At 37.4% G+C, this 18,476-nt stretch overlaps 1 protein-coding gene across 6 annotated transcripts in view; it reads right to left on the bottom strand.

Annotated features, from left to right (window-relative positions):
- The window catches only part of Mapk10 (mitogen-activated protein kinase 10), a 334,304-nt gene extending 318,085 nt beyond the window's left edge, over nt 1-16,219 (bottom strand). For 3 of the 6 annotated variants that reach the window (XM_074041841.1, XM_074041840.1, XM_074041843.1), the window contains exons 1-2: nt 15,804-16,218; nt 9,682-9,796 (exon numbers count right to left, since the gene is read on the bottom strand). Coding sequence is in view for 2 of the 6 variants with exons in the window: in XM_074041839.1 (XP_073897940.1) it covers nt 15,804-15,806 (3 nt within the window). In the remaining 4 variants the exon portion in view is untranslated. Of the gene's footprint in view, nt 1-9,681; nt 9,797-15,803 lie in introns of all 6 variants that reach the window. The other 3 variants (XM_074041842.1, XM_074041844.1, XM_074041839.1) reach the window with 2 other exon arrangements.
- Nucleotides 16,220-18,476: the final 2,257 nt, after the last annotated feature.

The raw sequence follows: 18,476 nt of genomic DNA, 5'->3' as shown, positions 1-18,476 counted from the left end.
TTAAAGAAATTATTCTTTATATGAGATTCATTTATTTACAAGTTTCCCTCCACCTTCTTCCTCTCTCCATAGTCCCATAGTTTGGCAATAAGCTTCCTAAGAGCAGAGATTGGGTTAAATTTATCTCTGTTCCTACAGTATTCCACACAGTGTGAAGCCAGTATTTGTGGGAGAAAGAAAGAGAGGTTGTCAGCTGGGAAGAGGAGAGTAATTGTGTCATATCCGTAGCTCAAAGATTCTAGCACAGTAATGCACTCATTGAAAGTGTCTGTAAATCTTCAGGTAAATGTATTTATTGATATCATATCTGAAGTGTCTAAGATGCCAATAGGTTCACCTGGTATGGTGTTCCAGTATGACTTAGAAATCACATTTTCTAAAGGCAGATGTTAAAAGATAGAGCATAGATATAAACCAGTGAACAAACATCTGTGCACAAAAATCCTTCAATGGTGGAGAATAATTTTAAGATAAGAAAAGATGCAAACTTTAGAAATGAATGCAGTCAGTTTGGTTGGCTATGCATAAACCATCTTCCTTATAGATAATAAGTCTCAATTATTAGAAATGGCTTCTATAACTAAGATATCTTATATCATGGTCTAAAGTAAATGTGAATGGGTGGAATTAAGCTAAATACAACAAAAGGGAAGTTAAAAGAAAAACAGTGCATTGATAACATTGGCAAGCCCATCTTTCAGAGCCTTCTAATCTTCTACCTGCCCTTGCTTTCCCTCTTAGCTGTCTGTTAAACTGCTTTTCATTCCCAGAAAGTCCCTTCACCATGATTCCCCACATCTCATGTTTTGAACCAATCTGTGCAACTTAATCCATGTAAGTTTTAAAATTTAAAAGTAATTTAAGCATCATCCATTACAACACTCTCATATGCAGTTAAAGTTCAGCTAAGATTTGCCTAACACAATAGTAATTCATAATGAAGCCAGGATGAGAATGTGACACCGAGGTCTCTTCTTTTTCCAGACTGTATTACTAAAATTTTTAATTAATCTGCAAAATCCTTACAAAGCAGTCATTCCGGACCAGAACGGATGTCCACCCCATACAAATATAACCTTTTCTATGTGCTTCAGTTTTTCCATGTTCCACTATTTTAATGCATGCTACTCATTTTTCCAACTGTGGATATTATTTATGACTCAAAATCCATTATTATCAATTCACACCTCAACTAAATTAGCTTATCAGGTTAGCAAACCTATCAATTTGTTTCAGATCAGGTCTATTTTCATAGGAAATTTTGAAATTTTTAACCAAAGAGCAATTTCACACATTATATCAGGTTCAGAAGTAGAGGTGCATAGAAGCAGAGAATCACAGTGATTTTTAGTTCCTTAAATTATAACACAGGAAAATATCTAGACACCAGAACAAAACTGTATTTGTTACTTTTCTTGTTGCTATGACAAAATACCTTACATAAACACCTTATAGGAGAAAATATTTATTTTGGCTCATGGTTTCAGAAGGATCAGTCCATCATGGTGGCAAGGGTGTGGCAGAGCAAAGCAGTTCACATTATGGAGGCCAGCAAGCAGAGAAAAGGGGATACAGGAAGGGACCAGAGCATGATACAGGACATACCCACCCTCCCCACTATCACAGTCCCCCCAGAACCTTCTTCTTCCAACTGAGCCCCACCTCCTATTTTTCCCCACCTCCCAATAAAACTATCTAATTATGAAGCCATTAAGACATTAATCCATTCAATTTGGTCAGTCCTCATAATCTAATCATCTCTGGAACCACCACCACAAACACAACCAGAAGTGTGCTTTATTAATCTCCTAGGTGTTTCTCAATCCAATCCAGCTGACAATTAAGATTAACCACCACAAAGACCAAAAATAAGTTCAATAAATGTTATCCTACTTCTTACTTAACTGTGTCACTCTACATTGTTAACAAATTCTTGTGAGCAATAGGATAGTCAGCAAACCTGAAATGATATATTTGCTAAAGCTCACAAAAGATGAAAATAACTTAAATTGTTTTCTACTGACTATTTCACAGCTTTATATTAAAATATTTTATTCAATTTTTATGGGTGAGTACAATATCATATCATATATATGTATAAGTAAACTAAACTCCAAAGCAGAATTATGCTGATTCTTAAAGTTTTTTAAATGATTTCCTAAAAGCAACACTCTCAAGGTTGCTCACATTCAAAATTGAAGGAACTTAAAAGTGAATCTTACACTAACAAGCTGCCTAGACCCTCCAAAAGTACAAATAGAAAGAACACTTTCAATATCTAGCATGGGTAATTTCTGGTATCTATATTATAAATAACAAATTATTACATGCAATAGATGTTGTTAAACTAGAGACTAAATTTTCCAACAAATCCTTACTTGAAAAGGTTTCTGATATTAACCAAAATCTCATTAGACTCTCATGCTTTGATTTTAATAGTAGTTTTTCTGATGCTGGTTATCAAAATACAAAGATTTCTTTATGAATATCCTGAGAAATGCAAGATGTTTTGGAGACACTCACTCTTCAAATAAGATCCAGGAAAACCCTTTTAAAGGAAAGCATTAAGTAAAAATTTCCTGATCTAGCATCAAATTACTTAGGAACTCTCAAATAGTGACCACTTTGAATCCATGGTCCTAAGAGACATAGCCTGAGGTTCTATAAAGCAGTGAATTAAAAAACAGTCTTTAAAGGTACAAACAAGTCTGGAGAATCTTAGTCCTTTGGGGCAGCTATCATAAAATGCCATAAGCCAAGTAGTTTATAATAAACAATAGAATGCTATTTCTAACAACCTTGGAGGGTGGGAAGTCCAAAATCAAAACACACCTGATTTCTAATGATATCCCACTTTCTTCTTCATAGATGGCACCTCTCGCTACATCCTCACACGATGGAAGAGACTAGTTAGTTCTCTGGGGTCTCTTTTATAAAGACATTTATTCTAATCATAAGAACTTCATCCTCATGACTTAATTATACCCCAAAGGCCCAATGTTCTAATCCCATCACTTTTGGGGTTAAGATTCAAAATACAAATTTGGAAAGAACACAAATATTCAGACCATAATTTAAGAATGCTTATTAATCTTACAAGGGCTAAATAGTCCTAAACACTTAATTTCCCATCTTGGTAACTTTTAAAAGCCATTGAGAAGCAAGAAAGAACAGCATGCGAGAATGACAAAACTCAGAATATTGTCTTTTACATCTCATTTGTAAGGTATTTGGTTCCACAAAACTGTTATGCTAATTTCTATCTCCTGTCCCTTCAATTATGATTTATGGTGCCCTAGAAGGCTTATCCTTACACTTACCTGTAGCTCACACTCTCTCAATGTTTCATGGCTCCATTCAGGTCCAACTTTCACTTTTAGTGCTGAGGTGTATACAACATATGTAAGGCATGCACTCGAAGGCAGACTCACCAGGTTCCACTACCACTAATTCATGACCTGGGGCAACCCACTAAATACTCTGTGCCTCATTTTCATCATTTATAAAACAGAAATGTTCAGTAGGGTTGCTGGAGGATTAAATGAATTCCACATACAAAGCAATTTCAACAGTACGTGTCATGAGGTAATCACTCAGAAAGGCTAACCACCACCTTAATTCTTTACTGTAGCTCACTCTTCTTATAGTCTCTGAACAGCCACAGATCCATAAGTCCTCAGGATCTTAGATCTTGGAGGCTATCTAGCTTAATCTCTCACACAAGACAGTATCATCTCAAATAATCTTTCATATTCCATCACCATAATGATGGTTTCAGGGGTGAAAAGTTAACCACTTTTCATAGAGCACAGATTTACAATCAGTTCTAACAATCCAAATTTCTCTTATAGATGATACCTACTTTCTACTCTGGTGTTTGACTTCTGCATTCTCTATAGCTTAAAAACAATCCTGCATCTTCTAACCTATTTCACATGGTAGCCCCCAAATAATTAAAGCAGCTACTTGCTTACTCTTTCACCTCCAAATCCCTTTTCTGTTCTCCAGGAAAAACATTATAATTTCTCTTGACTATCCACCACAACATATGTTTACCATATCTTTACCATTCTCACCTTCATTTTCAGGACTCACATCCTCTTGTAAATGGCTCTCTTAATTAAAGGCACTAAAAGTTACAAACAGTATTCCAAATAGACTCCAAATAATAATAACAGTAGGACACATTGTTTAGGAAAGTAAAACAAATTTTAGTAAAGCTACTCAACCACAAAAACCAAAACATAATGCTTTTAAATAAGAAATGAAGGCAACCTTTTCTTCTGATAGACTTGACAAACAATATAAGTTAGCACCTAACCTGATTAAATGAAATTGTCAGTCCACTTCCCAAATTGTATCAAAGATATGATTTTTGGTGCCTTCGTATAACCTGGCTTTTTCTCTATGGATGTCTGTTTTGTTATGTTTCTTCTCCTATGTCTGCCTTTGTCTTGCCTTTGTTTCTGTCATTCTGTGTATCTATCTATCTCTTTTTCATCCTTTTTCCTTTCATTAAAAAAAAATGCATGCTATGCCTACTAAGTACTAAGTATCAAGTACTAACTACTAAGTATCAAGCACTGAACTATGCAGAGAAAATCTGACAATAAATAAATCTTGCTCAAATTACTCCCTGGGTGTGGTGAGGCAGCAAGGCAGACACATAAACGCATAGTAGCCATTGTGGTAGCATGGAGAGGTAGAGGTGTACAAGTTACTGTGAGCTCTGAGAAGAAATGCAGAATAGAAGGAATCTGGAAAATTTTCCAGGACAAAAAGACATTGGATAAAATCTAAAGCTAGTCTAAGCAGTACCTCTCAAACTTTAATGTGCAAAAAATCATCCAGGAGTCTTATTAAAATGTATATTCTAAATCAGTGGATCTCAGAAGATGCTGCATTTCCATCAGGCTCCAGCACAGGCACAAGCTGATGGCTTGCTTAGAGCAGAAAAGTAAACATCCTAAGGGATGGTAACTAGAGCTGCTCAACATATTATGGTATTACATGCTGATAAACCTATCATTAAGTTGAACATATCATAAGTCAAAATGCCTACACAACAATCTGATACCTACATAACAACATAGTCTAGCCTACCACGAACATGTTCAGAACACTTCCATCAGCCTACAGTTTGGCAAAATCATACATCTAAGCATCAGAAATTGGGACCCATCTGTAAAAGGATGGGTAGGGTGAATACAGGCAGAATAGACACAATTAAATAAATCACAAGGGGTAAGAAACACCTGAGTGTGTGTGACAAAGCTGAAGCACCTTGGTGTCCCCAGGATGTTTATGAGGTCTTGAGCCTTCAAAGTGGTGATGGGAAGGAGTGTGATTTATTTTAAGGAGAATGGCAACTATAATGTGAGTGATGAAGCATATCAAAGAGCCTTTAGGCAGGGCCATTGGGTTGGGTGTGTGGCTCAACAGGTATAACACCTGCCTAGCAAGCACGAGGCCCTGAGCTCAACCCCAAGTACCACCAAAGCAGGGCCATTACATGATAATAACTAAAAAACCAAAATCATAGACAAAAAGATTTATCATGCCAGGCTACTTAAATAAGCCTGCTAAAGATATGCTCAGGACCTAAATTATGGCAATGATAACAGACTTGATCCAAGGGGACAGAACTGAGAAATACTTAGGATATAAAAATACACTGATTTTATTTTTACCTTAACTTAAAAATCAGGTGGTATTACTCCAGAGGCACCTGCACACCCATGTTTATTGCAGCACTATTCACAATAGCCAAGTTATGGAAACAACCAAGATGCCCCATTACTGACAAATGGAATTTTATGCTGCCATGAAGAAGAACGAAATATTATCAGTTGCAGGCAAATGGATGGAATTGGAGAACATCATTCTGAGTGAGGTTAGCCTGGCCCAAAAGACCAAAAATCATATGTTCTCCCTCATATGCGGACATTAGATCAAGGGCAAACACAACAAGGGGATTGGACTTTGATCACATGATAAAGAGAGAACACGCAGGAAGGTATGAGGATAGGTAAGACCCCCAAAAAACTAGATAGCATTTGTTGCACTCAACGCAGAGAAACTAAAGCAGATACTTTAAAGCAACTGAGGCCGATAGGAGAAGGGGACTAGGAACTAAAGAAAAGGTCTGTTCGAGAAGAATTAACTTAGACGAGGGAGTTCTTCTAAAGGTTGATGTTGTGTCAACTTTTGGAAGAAAAGTCTAATGTAGTCTTCATGTCTATTCTTAACCTGACACTTGGTAACATGTGATCTTGAACAGGTCACTTACCCTCTTTTAGCAGCTGGTACTACACCTCTGAAAAGTAAAGAGTTGACCCAAACAAACACTATGGTCTCCTTAAAGCCTAAATTTATGAACATACAAGCTAAATTCATCTCTCATTGAAACATAGAATCATAAAATGTGATCTTAAAACCTACCACAATACTGACTATAAAATACCTTGTATAACTAATTTTAAATCTATCTAAGTAACAGGTATAGAAACTGGAGACACTTTAAATACTCCATCTTCTTCATCCATGACAATTATTTCCAAGTCGACTTGTTTGGTACAAATGCCCCACTAGAGGACATATGCCTAAAGGTTAATAAGGTTTATACCCTTATTATTTTTAACTGGATTCTGGCAACGGCACCTTTACCAATCTCCCTGGCTTCAATCTATTCCAAACATTCTCTGAGAAACTGAAAAACTCTGGAGTCAGAAAGACCTAGGATTGAATGCCAAGTCCACTGTTTCTTAATTGTGTCAGCAAATTATTTAACCTCTCAAAACCTGAGTTTCCTTAGCTGTAAATCATAGGAATTATTGAAGGTTAAATATTTGTAAAGTGCTTAGTATAGCGCCTACTACACAGAAAGAACTCAAAAATGTTACTTATTACTTTGAAAGCCAAACCTCAAAAAGATTTAAGTAGGCACTTCACAAAAGAGGAAAGTCAAATAACCAAGAAAAGCTTGAAAAGATGTTCTTCATTAGTAATCAGAAAATGCAAATAAATACTTGTATGATTACAATTATGTATCCAGCTGGTTAGTAAAACTTGAGAACTTGTAAATCAAGTACTGGGGAGATGCAGAATTTCTTCCACAGTGTTGCTGTGGATGCAAAATGATGCAACCAATTGGGAAAAATATTCTGCAATTATTTAATAAAATATAAGGTGCACATACCCCAAAACTTACGAGTTCCTTCTCTTGGTATTTATCCTAGACAATCTCTTGCACATGTGTGGTGGAATCTATGACCAATAACATATGAACATAGAAAGGTGATATTATTTATATTTTATACTAGCATAAGTAATATAGATGCAATTCAGATGCTCCCCAACAATGAATGGATAAGTACATCTTGGTGTAGTCCCAGAGTGAATGCTATGCAACAATTTGCATGAATAATGCATGTATGATCATGGAAGAATTGAAGAACCTCACAATGTTTAGCAGAATAATCAAGGGATTGAGGATATATACACTAGGATCACAACCATGCACAGCTGAGTCACAGGCAAGCTTAAACATACTGTAGCGACATGTGTGAAAAGAGTGAGTGTGAAAAGGTGGAACTAGTAGGTTTTCACCTCTGCTGAGGAGGAAAAAGTATGGGATCTGAAAGGGGCACAGAGGAGATTGCTGGGAGTCTGTTGTACAATGTGAGTAGTTTATAAAGTGTGATTTGTAATTATTATAAATTATTGTTATATTTATTCTCCATCCTGTATTTGTTTTTTGTACTCTTTTATTGGCATACTTCACAATTTAAAAATAAGCTGATCATGTCATTTCTCCTACTTAAAATCCTTCAAGATCTCTTCCTTTGGAATGGAACCCAAACCCCTCAACTTTGCCTGAGAACTTTCCTGATCTCTCTGATCTTCAGCTTCATTTCTCCCATTACCACTGATGCTCCAGCACAGTAAACAGTACCTAGCACCCCAAACAATCATGCTCTGTCATGCTTCTGGTCTGTAGAAAATGTTCCTACTATACGCATATTGCTCTCTTCTTCTGGCCAATCTCTTACTGTACTATCATCCACTAAAATATCACTTCCCCTGGGAAGCCTGCCTTGAGTAAGTCCCACCACCTCTGTGAGAGTCTTCTCTGCCGTGCTTCCTTTGCCTCCTATGCCTACCTGTGTATTAGCACTTACAGTACCCACTCTTTAAGAATACACCTACCCTACCAATACACATTTTGTAAGTACCACATTCTTTAGACTGCAAGCTCCTCTACAGCAGGGACATTCATCTAATCCAAAACCCAAGCTGATGTATACATCACAGATTCTCAGTAAATGTTTACTTAAAGAACTAGGGTTTAACATGGGGGCAATATGTATTTTCTACATAGCTAGGTTCAACTATATAAAATTACCCTTATTTTAGGTCACAAGTGGTTGACTACTGGCAATTATGTGTGATTTATTCTTCATAACAAACACTCATTGAATACACTTTGGAAAAGCACAGCATGATTATGACCATCGGATAAGCGTTCTCAATATATTTGTATGAAGACATCAGAATGGTCCCAGCCTCTCAGGAAGATCACAGCTCAGGGCCAGCTCAGACAAAAAGTTAGCAAGACCCCATTTTAACCAACAAATGAAGTGTGGTGGTACACATCTGTAATCCAAGCTATATAGGAGACATAGAAGGGAGGACTGCAGTTCAAGACTGCCTAGGGGAAAAGGTGAGACCCTATCCAAAAATTAACAAAAGCAAAAAAGGTTAGAAGTGTGGCTCAAGTAGAGTGCTTCCATAGCAAGTGTGAAGGTTCAGAGTTCAGTTCCAGCACAACCAAAAAGTACAAAGAAAAAAATTATGATGTGAAATCACTATAGGATTGATTTCACCAGATTGCTGCAGTTACAAACTATGCGTTAATTCACAGGACAGCCTACCTCTGTAGAGTCACATAACGCACTAGGCAAATGAAAGAGATATTGATCACTAGCTCAAAACAACTGTTTGGGGTCTTCAAGCAACAGAGTAGTCTATTTCTCAAAGAAGTTGACAGATTATAACTCACTCATCCCTACTGGCATCTATTGATTACTGGTGACTATGTGTGCTGTTATTTTTATAAAATAATGTTTTCAAATTATTTCATAGACAGAGGAACTAGATCTCTTTTTAACCTTGTTCTTAAACAAAACAATTTGTAAGCTAAAATGTCTGCAAATTGGATTTAATAAAACAGTGATGTGATTTCTCTTCCTTTTTTTGTAAAGTTCTCAATATTCTATGTATATGTGTGTTTCTGAAAAGAACTGAGCATTGTAATTTATCTTAGAACAAATTTTTTATTAAAGATGTTTAATCAATAAAATATTGTATTATGTTGCAAACAAGAAATGTCACTTACAAATGATGTTTCCTAACTGTGTTCTACCAAATAAAATTGCTAATTGCAGTCATCCTGTATAGACCCATATGGTCCGTGGAGGTGATGGCATGGTGTCTCACAAAGTCTGACAGTACTATGTGGCACTAGCTGTACCACACCGTTAATTAAGCTTTCTGTCCTATTCATTTTCCCCTTAGTTGACAATATTTGGATCCACGCACTAAGCCATATGCAATACATAAATTGGTTATGTAGACCATACATGGATTTACTACTAAGGAACATTTAAACTAGCAACTCACCACTGCTTGTATGGTTTCTCATCTATAGGAAGTGTGTCTAATTCAACAGCTTCTTGTATGAGTTGCCATAACCAAGATCTGAGATGATCCTGCCGTAGGTGTTTCTCACTCTAGCCTAAAATCAAAACAAAGACAGGTGAGTTTGATTTTAAGATTTAAAAGTAGGGCTGGAGATATAGCTCAGTGGCAGAGAACTTGCTGAGCATGTGCAAAGCTCTGGGTTTGATATGCAGCACTGAAAAAAGAACTAAATGGAAACCTCATTTGCACTTAGAAAACCAAAATGCTGACATCAAAGACAAGACAATTGTTTTCCAAGTGCCAGAGTGCAGGGGAAGAAATGAAATTATCAAAATAGTTAATCCTGTTCAGAATTTGTTGCAAGCACAAGACCTTTAATACTGTAACTATCAGAACAGTTAGATATTTTAAATTTTTAACATGAACCCAATTAATAATTATTATTTGGGTTAATACATTTGGTTTTATGACTATGGACTTAGCTTTGTAAGAAAAGCATCAATTCAGCCTCGACTGGGACAACCTATGGTTACATATGCCTATATATTCTGCTTTTCAAGTAAGATTTCATTAAAACAAAGAGTTACTTAGTTACCAATATAAGGACAGGAAGAAGTATGAAACCCTATGAAGTACATGAAATAAAGTCAAACCAAACTGAAATCGGCCTAAATGCAGAAAGAGACCTGTACTCACACTCTTCCATAATCTGACCTAGTTACAAACCTACTTTTTCAGCTCTACTGCTTGTCATTTCCCAACATTATATGGGACCAGATTCTCCAAAACTGTGCCAGTTTCCAATTTTCTACACATTGTCAAGCCATAAGTTTTCATTTCTACTTTGGACAGTATGGTCACCATACTGAAAATAAAATTCCTTTTCCTTCCAATTCAGAATCTCACTCCTAGTCAGGTGCTTACAACTTCCAGGAACACCTCCCCTTCTCCCACCCTTCTCCAAATCTTCATACAACCCCCACTGACACCCCCCTTCATTTCAGATGAGAGTCTTTGTCCTCTGAATTCCTATTGCACTTAATGAAAAACCAGTGGGGATATACCCAAAAGACTGTGACACGGGTTACTCCAGAGGCACCTGCACACCCATGTTTATTGCGGCACTATTCACAATAGCCAAGTTATGGAAACAGCCAAGATGCCCCACCACTGATGAATGGATTAAGAAAATGTAGTATCTATACACAATGGAATTTTATGCAGCCATGAAGAAGAACGAAATGTTATCATTCGCTGGTAAATGGATGGAATTGGAGAACATCATTCTGAGTGAGGTTAGCCTAGCCCAAAAGACCAAAAATCATATGTTCTCCCTCATATGTGGACATTAGATCAAGGGCAAACACAACAAAGGGATTGGACTATGAGCACATGATAAAAGCGAGAGCACACAAGGGAGGGGTGAGGATAGGTAAGACACCTAAAAAATTAGCTAGCATTTGTTGCCCTTAACGCAGAGAAACTAAAGCAGATACCTTAAATGCAACTGAGGCCAATAGGAAAGGGGAACAGGTACTAGAGAAAAGGTGAGATCAAAAAGAATTAACCTAGAAGGTAACACCCACGCACAGGAAATCAATGTGAGTCAATACCCTGTATAGCTATCCTTACCTCAACCAGCAAAAACCCTTGTCCCTTCCTGTTATTGCTTACATACACTCTCTCTACAACAAAATTAGAAATAAGGGCAAAATAGTTTCTGCTGGGTATTGAGGGGGTGGGTGGAGAGGGAGGGGGCGGAGTGGGTGGTAAGGGAGGGGGTGGGGGCAGGGGGGAGAAATGAACCAAGCCTTGTATGCACATATGAATAATAAAAGAAAAAGAAAAAAAATTCAAAAAAAAATGAAAAACCAGTAATATGGGTCCTTGGCCATACTCCATCCTTGTTATTTAATCTGACTCCCCTAAATGACTATAGACTCCAAATGACAGAAACTTTGTATTAGTTTTTCAATTTCTTCTACCCATAGCTGACAGCACATGGAGCATATTCATTCAATAAACATTTATTGTGTCCCATGTCTACTCCATGCCAGACAGACAAAGTCAGTCACTGACAGAAATTATAATTTAGTATAAAGTAGGAATAGCCAACCACTGCATTTTGTGCTAACTGCTGTGATGAACTCCTACCTACCCACAGACGTTGGATGGACATTGGCAAATAGAGGTAAGAGCTTTCCTTCACCATCAGTGGTGTCAAATCCTATTTACAATATACAAAAAGATAAGCATGTTAAGAATCCCCTTTTTAGAAAGTTCGTAGAGACTGGAGGTGTGGTTCAAGTAGTAGAGCATCTGCTTTGCAAGTGTGAAGCCCTGACTTCAAACCCCAGTCCCACCAGAGAAAAAAAAAAAAAAACATAAAACAGAAAGCTCCTAGAGTACTCAAGTGGGTCAACATCCACAAATTAGAAGTCGGTTTACCTCATGTGGATCTGGATAAGTCACCAAGATGAGTTTCTAGAGCTTTTAAGTCACTGCTGCTTTTGTTTTTGTTTTGCTTTCTTCTACCATCAAAAAGAAGAATGAAAAGGAAGAGTTTAAGGAGGAGTAGTGGAAATCCTGTTTTTACTGCGCAGGCTACATTGCCTGTTCTCTGTAGGAGAACATCTCCTGAACCCTGCATACCATGCAGGGTTTCTGGGCAGCTGTGGTTAGGGATGCTTCTAAAGGAGCCTTCTGTCATTTCTTTTTCCATTCAAAACTTGGGTTTCCATTCTGCAAGCATTATTTTCATAAGCACACAGGTTTTATATCTCATAGTTACTAGAGCTAAGAACAGTGAGAAAGGCCATAGTGACTTGTTATAGATGCAAAACATCAATTCAACTAGGAAATTATTCACCACAAGTAAATGTGTTTCAGCTCTATTTCCAAATTTAATGTGCTCCTTTCTACTTAGGATCTTCAGTGTCACTTGATAGCTCTAGATTTTCTACCAAAATTCACAATAAGAAGTAAATTTCCCCCCATTAAATTTTGGGGGGAAATAGTCCCCAAAGCATACAGATTTTTTTTACTTTCTCTTCTTTGCCTTAATTTGCTTAATTAGGGATAAAATATACTCAAGTCAAAAAATCTTTCATCAAAACCTTACAAGTTCACTAAAAAAAAATATGTATAGATAGGTGAATTTCTGAAAGCATAGACTCCAATTCTAAATTTCACTTTTTCAAGCAATCAATATGCAGCATGATCTTTTATCTGAATCAGCAGCACAGTATCTTATCACAGACTTATGTAACGTCATAAATAAACTCAATATGCTAAAGAAACAAATGGATTCTGTTCTATTTGCCAATAAACATCTCTCCCAGTAGTCTGTAGGTCCAACTTTCTGCACAAGTCGTTGGTGCACAGAAAAGATGCAATAACAGATGCAAGGATGGCAGGAAAGAGGGACTCAGCAAGCCTACAGCAAATAGAGCACTGTACTCCATTGTCATTACCAGACACTTCCGTGCCTCTTTATGCATGACTGTTGCAATGCCCAACCAAAAACTCAAAGACACTGCAAGAGGAAATAGAAGGGGCACTGAAGAAAGAATTGGAAATGTCAATTCATTGACTTCTTATTTCAATTGAAGGAAGTCTCTTTTGCATTGAGTCCATTTTTCTGATAAACAATCATTTGATTTAAAGAAACTCCCCTCCATATCCTTTAATTACGAATGTGACCTGAGGTCAGAACTAGAGCAAGAAGGGAGACTATCCCCATGTTTAACATACAAGAAAATCCCAATTTATCCTTTAATATCAATATGGAAAGACTCTTTAACTAAGCTTATGTCCAAAGAAATACTCATTTACACCAAGCCATGATAAAACTTTAAATGTGTGTGTGTGTGTGTGTGTGTGTGTGTGTGTGTGTGTGTGCGCATGTACCTTTAAACATGGGCGGCCTTTTCAGATTACTTAGGTTAGGCAAAATTCTTTTGCTTAAGATATTCTTATAGGTAGGACACACAAACGATGAATGAATTTTCCTGTAAATTTAGAATATTTATATTTTATAGCATCCATGATCAACTCTCAGTTCATCTCAACCTTGAAAAGTCTTGACCGCATACTACAGAACCATTAACCATTGATAGCTGCAGATGTACCAGACAATGACAACAAAAACACACTCAGTCCCCCTGGGATCTGTTCACAAACATCCCCTTCCAGCATGACAAACACTCTTCTCCCCACAGCAGATGCTGCTCTGGGACGAGCAAGCAGGAAGCTGGAGGCAGCTGATTTTTCCACCCTACATATAATTTCTTACTGGCTAATCACCAGGAATCTGTTGACTGAAATTGCAGAGATTTTCTAAGAACAGGACCATCTCAAAGTACAGCTACTTTGCAACAGCAGAAGGAATGGTATGCAAATGAGAACGCATGAAGACTGATTAATATTTAAGGTCATTTCACCTTTGTCATCTCATTTTTCTAGTCCCATTGTAAGGGGAAAGAAACCCAGTTTACTCCACGTGATAATAAGCTCACTTTGTGTCAGTTTTAAGGCTGATTTCAAGGTTGAGAAGGGAATACATACCAGAGGCAGCAAAATTCTATATCCAGCCATGTGGCCCCTAAAATCCAATGACTCTGAAGTGGAGTGGGCAGCTTGTGAGTTCATTGCTGTCTGTATATATGCTCACTAAGGTAGAACATTTCCAGAAGCCTCTTTGATAGCAATGATCCTTATTGTGCAACCATTTAAATATGTTGTTCAGCATTCCATGAGACCTTCTAGGTCTGACAAGTAATAGCTTGGGACAGAGGGAGAAACTGGACCTTGGGCAGGTAATGCCTGGGGCACTTGCACTCATTTTTCCCTCACTCTCAACTGTGGTTTGTCCCGTATGACTTAGCCTGCTTTTTTCCAGTGTGTTCATGAAAGTTATCACCAACACACCAGAAGCAGGCAGGGTTGCATACAGACACCTTCAGCTCTGCAGCAAAGGTGGCCCATGTAAACAACCTTGTGATGGCTTCAGAGCCTACCGTGGGATAGGCCATTCCTTTTCCTCTGGCCAAATTGCAGTACCCTTGGATGTTATCTGCTCAAGGGAGCAAATGCAGCAACTCTGTCACTAGATTGAAATGTGAGAAATATATATATATATATATAGAGAGAGAGAGAGAGAGAGAGAGACATATATAATTTTCTTGAAGTAAATTGCTTTAACCTGATGTACTTGAAGATTTTTCAATAAATCACATTTATTTTGCTCAAAGCACAGACACATAAATTCTGATAAGTATATTACCATGCTCCTTTCTGATGATGTATCTTCTTTTTTCCTGAAAGAGCTCTGACATTTCCAGGGGACACAGCATCCTAGCACAGAATACCTGGGAACCTTGCCATTAAAAAATGCTGCCTGCTGTGACTAGGAGATCACTTTCTTAAAGGGACCTTTACCTATGTGACTGCAGTGCCAATGTTTGTTCTTATCTCTAACTTGACTCCTGTTCTATGTTCTTCTCTCCAGCCCAGATTTAGCCCAGGGTCTCTCTACAGGAGAAATGTCATTAGTTTGCACTTAATATATGAGCAGATACCATATCATTCTTTACTAAACTATATAAATATGTCCCAAAATATTTAAAGTTACATCTGTCAGGAAGTAAACATAAATGCATACTAAATGACATTATTTTTTAATGTTTTATGGAATACAGAGCATTTCTGAGAGAACCAAGGTCAGCATTTCTAACAAGCACAGCTGGTTTTTTTTTCACTGCGCCCCCCCCCCCCACCCTGCACTCTCATGTGTGTCTCTCTTTCCTTCTGCAACTCTGCATTGGTCTAAAAATCTTGGCCACAATAATAATGGTCCGTCCCACCCTCTGCCACCTTTCACTTCAAACAGAAAGGTTTCAAGATGCCTAAGTGATGTTCTACCCAGAGAGAAAAGCTCATAGGTTCTTGTCTCAGAGCTAGTTTGCTTGATAAACTGGCTTTCCACCCCATCTCTCTTCAGTCTCTTATACTCCCTCTTCCACCCCACCGGGACCATGAAAAGACATCACCCCACCCTCCAAAACCAGGTTAGAACCCAGAATGAGCAAAGAGCAACCTACCATTCCGTGTCTGAGAACTACGATCCTGATCCGGCAGTGTTTGGCCCAGAAATTCTCCCTACTTGGTCATAATTACCCACATTCCAAACTGTTAAAAGGAAGAGATTCTTTGGAGGCGGGAGATTGTTTAAAATTAATGATAGACAGGTGATTTCCAAGAAGACAAAATCTTAAACTCACTCAAGCCCCTAGGAATTGAGGGATGAGGAGGAAAATGGAAATTTGTAAAAATGAAAAAAGAAAAGAAAAAGGCAAGCATATAACAAGCACCACCCACCCCCATAAAAATAAGAAGAGAAGGGGAGGTTTTAAAAAAAAGAAGAACAGTGGCTTGCTGAATCACCCTCTTTCACTGCCTGGAAACCATTGTGCAGCGTGATGCTGCCTGTACCATTGTGGAACCTACCAGAGGAGACTGACAGAGGGCCTGGGGAATGGGGTTGCTATGGCAACTAAAAGGAGCACACATGACGTCAAAGCCCAGAGAGGTATAGGGAGGTGCTTGAGGGGGAAAGAGAAAGAGGAAAAAGTCTATGCGCGGCTACAGCTACTGTGTTTTCTGGCAAAATGAGGAGCAGGCAAAAAATGTAAAGGAATGGGGTTTGTAGGAAGCCAGTATCAGCAAATAAGACATCAGGGAGCCAGTCTGCACAACGGAGAAACAATTCTCTTCCATGCAGCTCTGGCACAGCAGCACTGAGGAACAAACACGCAGATCAAAAAACCATTGGAAATACAGGCAACCGCTGCTTTTCAACTACCTTTTTGCAAACAGCGGGGAAAGACAACCCGCAATGACTCTAACTGTCAAAACAAACGAGACGCTCATAACCTCGGAGGACAAGCAAGTATTTGAGTCTCATCTAGACCACGGGGGTCATCTGCACAGTGCATTTCTCTTCCGTGTTCTCTAATTTTCATAAAAATCCTGAACAAACATCCACTACATCAAACTCAACAAACTCATTCGTAGATTCCAATTTAAGTGTAGAAAGAAAATTCAGATCATTTAAATTAGCAAATCGGGATTTACTTTTGTAATTACAGACGATTTTTTTAGACAACTGATGCGAATCGCATTATTTTAGAGAAAATATCTCAATTTTACTTAAGAAATTTTTCTGCATTTGACTGTAAGAAGAATTTTTAATCTCCATACAATTTTACTAAATACAAATAATAGTTTCATGGAATGAGAGTCGTGGACTACCTCCACTATTTACAAAAATTGTTTACCAAAAATTTTGTAAGCTTTTTTAGCATAAGTAAAGTTTTCATTACATATTTAGAAAGCATTCCTAGCCTTTGGAGGTCTCCAGCTAGTAGTCAAATTCAATTCTTTTTTACTTAAGCACCTTTGAGGTGGGTTTCCAACCGTTGATCCAAATAGTGCTAAAATTTATTTGATGCTACATCATATTTTGGAACTAGCATGCTTATATGAATAAGAAGTTTCTGTCATATGTTAAGGGAAACGAAACAACATGCAACAGATCTAAACCCAGCAGTGGTTGTAGATACTGAAATCCATCATAAAACTGCAAGAGAAAACATAAGCCTTGGTGCTTCTGAATAGTTGTTGCTGATGCTGCTGTTTTACTCAGGAAGGACATTAGAAAAGGAAAAGCTTAGGTGAGTGTTCTGTCACCTTAGTCCTGGACACGTTTTTGAATGTCTCTTTGCTCTAATTTCAAGTTCAACAAGAACCAAGTGACTACAGACTTTCAGTCTTCACAGTGGTTCCACCTGTACAAGATGACTGTCTCATACAAAAATATGGATTTATAGTCAAACAACTTTATAACAGAAAAGAACTGGCATCCTGGCTTATAAGGTACTACATTCCAAGTGCTTTTTGTCTTCTCGCTCTCTCTTTTTCCCCCCGCAGCGCTAGAGATTGAACCTAAGGCTTTCCACATGGTAAGCAAGCACTTTACCAACTGAGCTATGTCTCCATCCTATATTCTGCTTGGATACCAAAAGTCAATCACCAGCAACTCAACACCAAAAAGGAAAAATATGAACTCCAACTTTTACCTCACATTGTAAACATAAAGTTAAGTTGTGTACCTAAACACAACATAAAATTTTAAATTCATAAAGTTATTAAAATATAAGTTATCTTTTAGAAGAAAAATAGCTTTCCAATCTTGTAATAAGTTGATTTCTGATGACAAAGAAAACACCACAAAAAGAAAAGTAGACTTCATCAAAATTAAAAGCTTTCACTTATCCAAAGTCACCATTAAGAAAATGAATAAATAAGCTCAGAATAGAAAAAATACTTTTGATATGCATGAAAATATACTTTATTCACACAAATTCTAGATTATATAAAAATTTATAATTTGTTAATAAAAACAAACAAGCAATTTTATTTAGTGGGTAAAAGACTTGAACAGGCACTGGATAGAGGAAGGTTAATAAATAGTCCATAAGTATAGAAAAACTGTTCAATATGATTAGTCATCAGAGAAATGCAAATTGAAACACAATGAAAAATTCCAGCAAATATTGGCAAGGATTTAGAGAAACCAGAACTCTCCTACATTACTGGTTAGAGTTAGGAAACAGTTGGGCACTTTTTATAATGATAAACGTATACCTACAGTATGACTCATGGCTCAAAAATTCCATTCATAGGTGTTCACCCAAGAGAGTAGAAACATATGA

The sequence above is a fragment of the Castor canadensis genome, chromosome 9 (genome assembly GCF_047511655.1).
Source record: "Castor canadensis chromosome 9, mCasCan1.hap1v2, whole genome shotgun sequence".
NCBI classification, from domain to species: Eukaryota; Metazoa; Chordata; class Mammalia; order Rodentia; family Castoridae; genus Castor; species Castor canadensis.
The sequence above is the reverse complement of the archived record's forward strand: the minus strand, read 5'-3'. Positions and strand labels throughout refer to the sequence as shown.